The sequence below is a fragment of the Lolium perenne genome, chromosome 7 (genome assembly GCF_019359855.2).
Source record: "Lolium perenne isolate Kyuss_39 chromosome 7, Kyuss_2.0, whole genome shotgun sequence".
Classification (NCBI taxonomy): Eukaryota; Viridiplantae; Streptophyta; class Magnoliopsida; order Poales; family Poaceae; genus Lolium; species Lolium perenne.
The window spans coordinates 34,297,393-34,300,761 of NC_067250.2; the positions used below are offsets into that span (position 1 = coordinate 34,297,393).

At 49.9% G+C, this 3,369-nt stretch overlaps 1 protein-coding gene across 1 annotated transcript; it reads left to right on the plus strand.

Moving 5' to 3' along the window:
* The first annotated feature begins 255 nt into the window (after nucleotides 1-255).
* LOC139834088 (inositol-tetrakisphosphate 1-kinase 4-like) lies at nucleotides 256-3,154 on the plus strand. The gene is made up of 2 exons (XM_071824501.1): nucleotides 256-688; nucleotides 795-3,154. Exons 1-2 carry the CDS (start codon nucleotides 415-417, stop codon nucleotides 896-898), a joined length of 378 nt encoding a protein of 125 aa, XP_071680602.1. The 5' UTR covers nucleotides 256-414; the 3' UTR covers nucleotides 899-3,154.
* Nucleotides 3,155-3,369: the final 215 nt, after the last annotated feature.

Below are 3,369 nucleotides of genomic sequence, written 5' to 3' on the forward strand. Positions count from 1 at the left end.
TGATTGCGCTAAAAACAGGACCAGAGCGTTCTCTAGCGCGTTCAGAAAAACTAGACAGAATCATTTGATCTGTGTCGACAGCAGATTAGCGAATGTCAAGCCACAACAATACCACTCCAACCGCAGATTACCAGCCGACCTGACAAAGGTAGCCGATTCCCATTCACTGGATCCTGCTTCGTGCATGTATGAAAAGAATTGTGTTCTACTGAGAAAATAAAGCGTGGATAGAACAGTTCCAATTCGTTGCGAATATTCTTCTTTTTGTGCAACCGGCCATGCATACAAAACCAAGTGTCCGCAAGGCAGGGCACTACGCTGACACAGGTCAGATCGAGAGAGATACGCTCGCTCGCTCGCTCGCCCGCCACGGTGCACGCCGACACCGAGGACGACGTGGGCGACGACGCCGAGATGCCGCCGCCAGGGCTCGTCGACGAGGTCGCTCGCGGGCTCCGGCGGGTGCTCGGGCTGCACCTGTTCAACTTCGACATGATCCGCGGGAGGAAGGCCGCCGGAGGCGGAGGGCAGTACTTCATCATCGACATCAACTACTTCTCCGGGTTCGACAAGCTGCCCGGGTACGAGGTCGCGCTCACGGATTTCTTCGACGAAATGATTCGTTCCCCTCACACGGGCTCCGGCCGGTTCTACCGACGGCGCAATGCCTCCAAACTTTTCTGCGGAGGTATAATGGGAGTTTTTGTGCTCTCTCTGTCCTGCGATTTGTTCTACTAGAACAGATCAATTTTCCACTCTCAATAATGATATTTGAATCAATTTTTCTGCAATAGAGGTGATGGCAACACCCCAGCAACCCAGCCTTTTTGATTGTGACACTGGTGTCTCGGTGAGCATATTAGTTGCTGATCATGAAATGGAAATTATGCAACTGTAGCCATGTGACAATGAGATCGACCAGCAGTGGAAGTTGATCGGCAGGCTAAAAATATCATCCAAGTCGATGCCATGCTCCTGGGCACCCAACATTATTTGTAGCGGTCGAGGCTGCCATCAGGCTTGAACTTATGAAAAGCCCACTTGCCGGCGACGATGTTGGTGTTGTGGGACGACACACAAGATCCCACGTGTCGTGTTGTGGGACGACACACAACATCCCACGTGTCGTTGGCGAGAAGAGCACGATGTTGGCGTTGTGGGACGACACACAACATCAAAAAGAGCACGATATTGGCGTTGTGGGATGACACACAAGATCCCACGTGTCGTTGGCGAGAAGAGCATCATACTTGTCAATAATAGCCGCCATCCAATTTGGGTCTTTGAGAGCACCACAAATGGACTTGGGGATGAGCGATGGAGCGGCGACGGTCGTAGCGTTGAGGTCGAGATGCTCGCGCGGGGCGATGACCTTGCCAAGCTAGCGGCGGGTGACCATCTGCCGCCGAACAGGAGCAGGAGGAGTGAGTGATGGTGATCATGTCGACGTGCTCAACGTGGAGGGGCTCAATGAAGACCAGCTAGAGGAGGTCAAAACGACAGGATCTGAGCCGCGATTGGGCAAGGCCGGGCGTGATGCATGCGGGGTTGGATTGGATCGAGGAAGCGGGCGAGGCCAACACAGACGCGATTCAAGGTGGCTATTTCAAATAACATGGCAAACTTTTGAATTCCGAATTCATCTTCTACAAAGTTGTGCATCTCTTTATTGCCTACAACTTTGCAAAATACTTATTTTTTATTTTGTATACAAAAATATGAATTTTCTTTTCATTAGTGGCCCAAAAGTGTGGTTTTATAGTAACAATCGTTTGTAAATTGATCCAAAATGCATGAATTTTACATAAAGATATAAATGTCATTTTTTGAAAATGATGATGTATTATACCTAATTTCCTCATAACGAATGAAATAGTTTTGAAATTGATAAAGTTAAATCATTTTCTAGAAAAAGCTAAAAGAAAAACTGTTTTTACTCTAGGGTATCTAGCCACCAAGGCCGGCCGGTGGGCCATGGACCACAGCTGCTACCACTTAGACCAGTTAGCCCAAACCACCCTAGACTAATGCTAAAACAAAATTCCCGCCGCTCTTTTTTTCTTCCTCCCGGTGGGACCTACCTGTAAGCTCCATCTTCCTTGAATCCCTAGTCATGCCCGCATCTAGGGGAGCGTCGGTTGAGTTGACCGACCTCGTGCCACCACCGGAGGCTTACAGGCCGGAGAAGCGAGGCCCAGTCCTCTACCGGCGCTTCACCTCGATGCCGTCCTTGACCTCCGCGAGGCACACCTCACATGCACCTGTGTGGCGCCGCCGGAGATGGGCGATGCCATGGCCAGGCTTGGGAGCGTGCGGCGACACGCCGTGTAGCCAATCCGGTATCGTCCCCTCCTTAGCCCTCCTACGTATATGGTGTCAATGAAGACGGTCGCTCGCCAGGGCACCTGCCATAGATGGGAGCTTGTGCATGGGGACCCCTAGACCTCTCCCTCTCGAACAACGATGACCGAAGCTGAGGAAAACAAGATGGAGAGCCATTTCCGACGTATTAAGGGCAACACATAAACTCGTACCTAGCCCAGATATTTGTATTATTTGATTTTCTGAATTAGCTTAAATAATTTCTGTTTGTGTCATTTTGAACCCACTGAGGTAATGGTTTGTGTGAACCTTAGCTAGCTAAAAGCAATTGCAGGCAACGGTAGGCTGGGTGAGTGTGTGGCAACAGAAAGTGGAGCTCAGCATAGCAAATTCCCCCTGGAGAGGCAGCGCAGCACACATCGAAGGAGCTGCGCGAACCATCATCCGCTTCCTCAACACGCAGTGGAGCGCATCTGACCGAATCAAAGCGGAGAAGAAGAAGGAGCCGCAAGCGCCACAGCCATGGTGATGCCGTTCTCTTTTCTAAGCTAGACGCATTCAACTCCATGTAGGACGGCGGCGCTCAGTGATGGTCGTGGTGTCGTTACGGGAGGCAGATGAGAAGCAGCCAATGTAGCGGCCACACCCGTCTGAGTTGCACATCGGGGTCTCGCCAAAGCATCGAGCGGCTGCAGAACGATCACACGATGGTGTAGTGGCGTGATAATATTCCCAAATCCCTCTGTCCTAGACCTTCCGTGTGCGCGCTCTACGAGCCATGGTGATTTCATTTTAGGTTTCACTTGCAATATCCACAAAAATCAGGTTAAACCCTGGCACTTATGAAATATAGTATTTCGGTATTTTTTTAGAGAAGTATTTTTTAGTACTTGATAAGTTGGTATCCATCTATCAACCTATCTACTCAGTACTCATCATGCCAGTCGTAAATCCTATCATACCATGGGTTTGGTTTCAATGGAAGTTTGAAAAATCTCGATTCTGCTCTTCGGCTTTTAAAGATCGAGTAGCTACTCAGCAATCCGC

Bases quoted from the DNA above. Each gene is read 5' to 3' on its own strand.
- LOC139834088 (XM_071824501.1), top strand. From the start codon at position 415: ATGCCGCCGCCAGGGCTCGTCGACGAGGTCGCTCGCGGGCTCCGGCGG. The intron at 689-794 runs GTATAATGGGAG...TTTCTGCAATAG, and splicing joins CTCCAAACTTTTCTGCGGAG to AGGTGATGGCAACACCCCAG.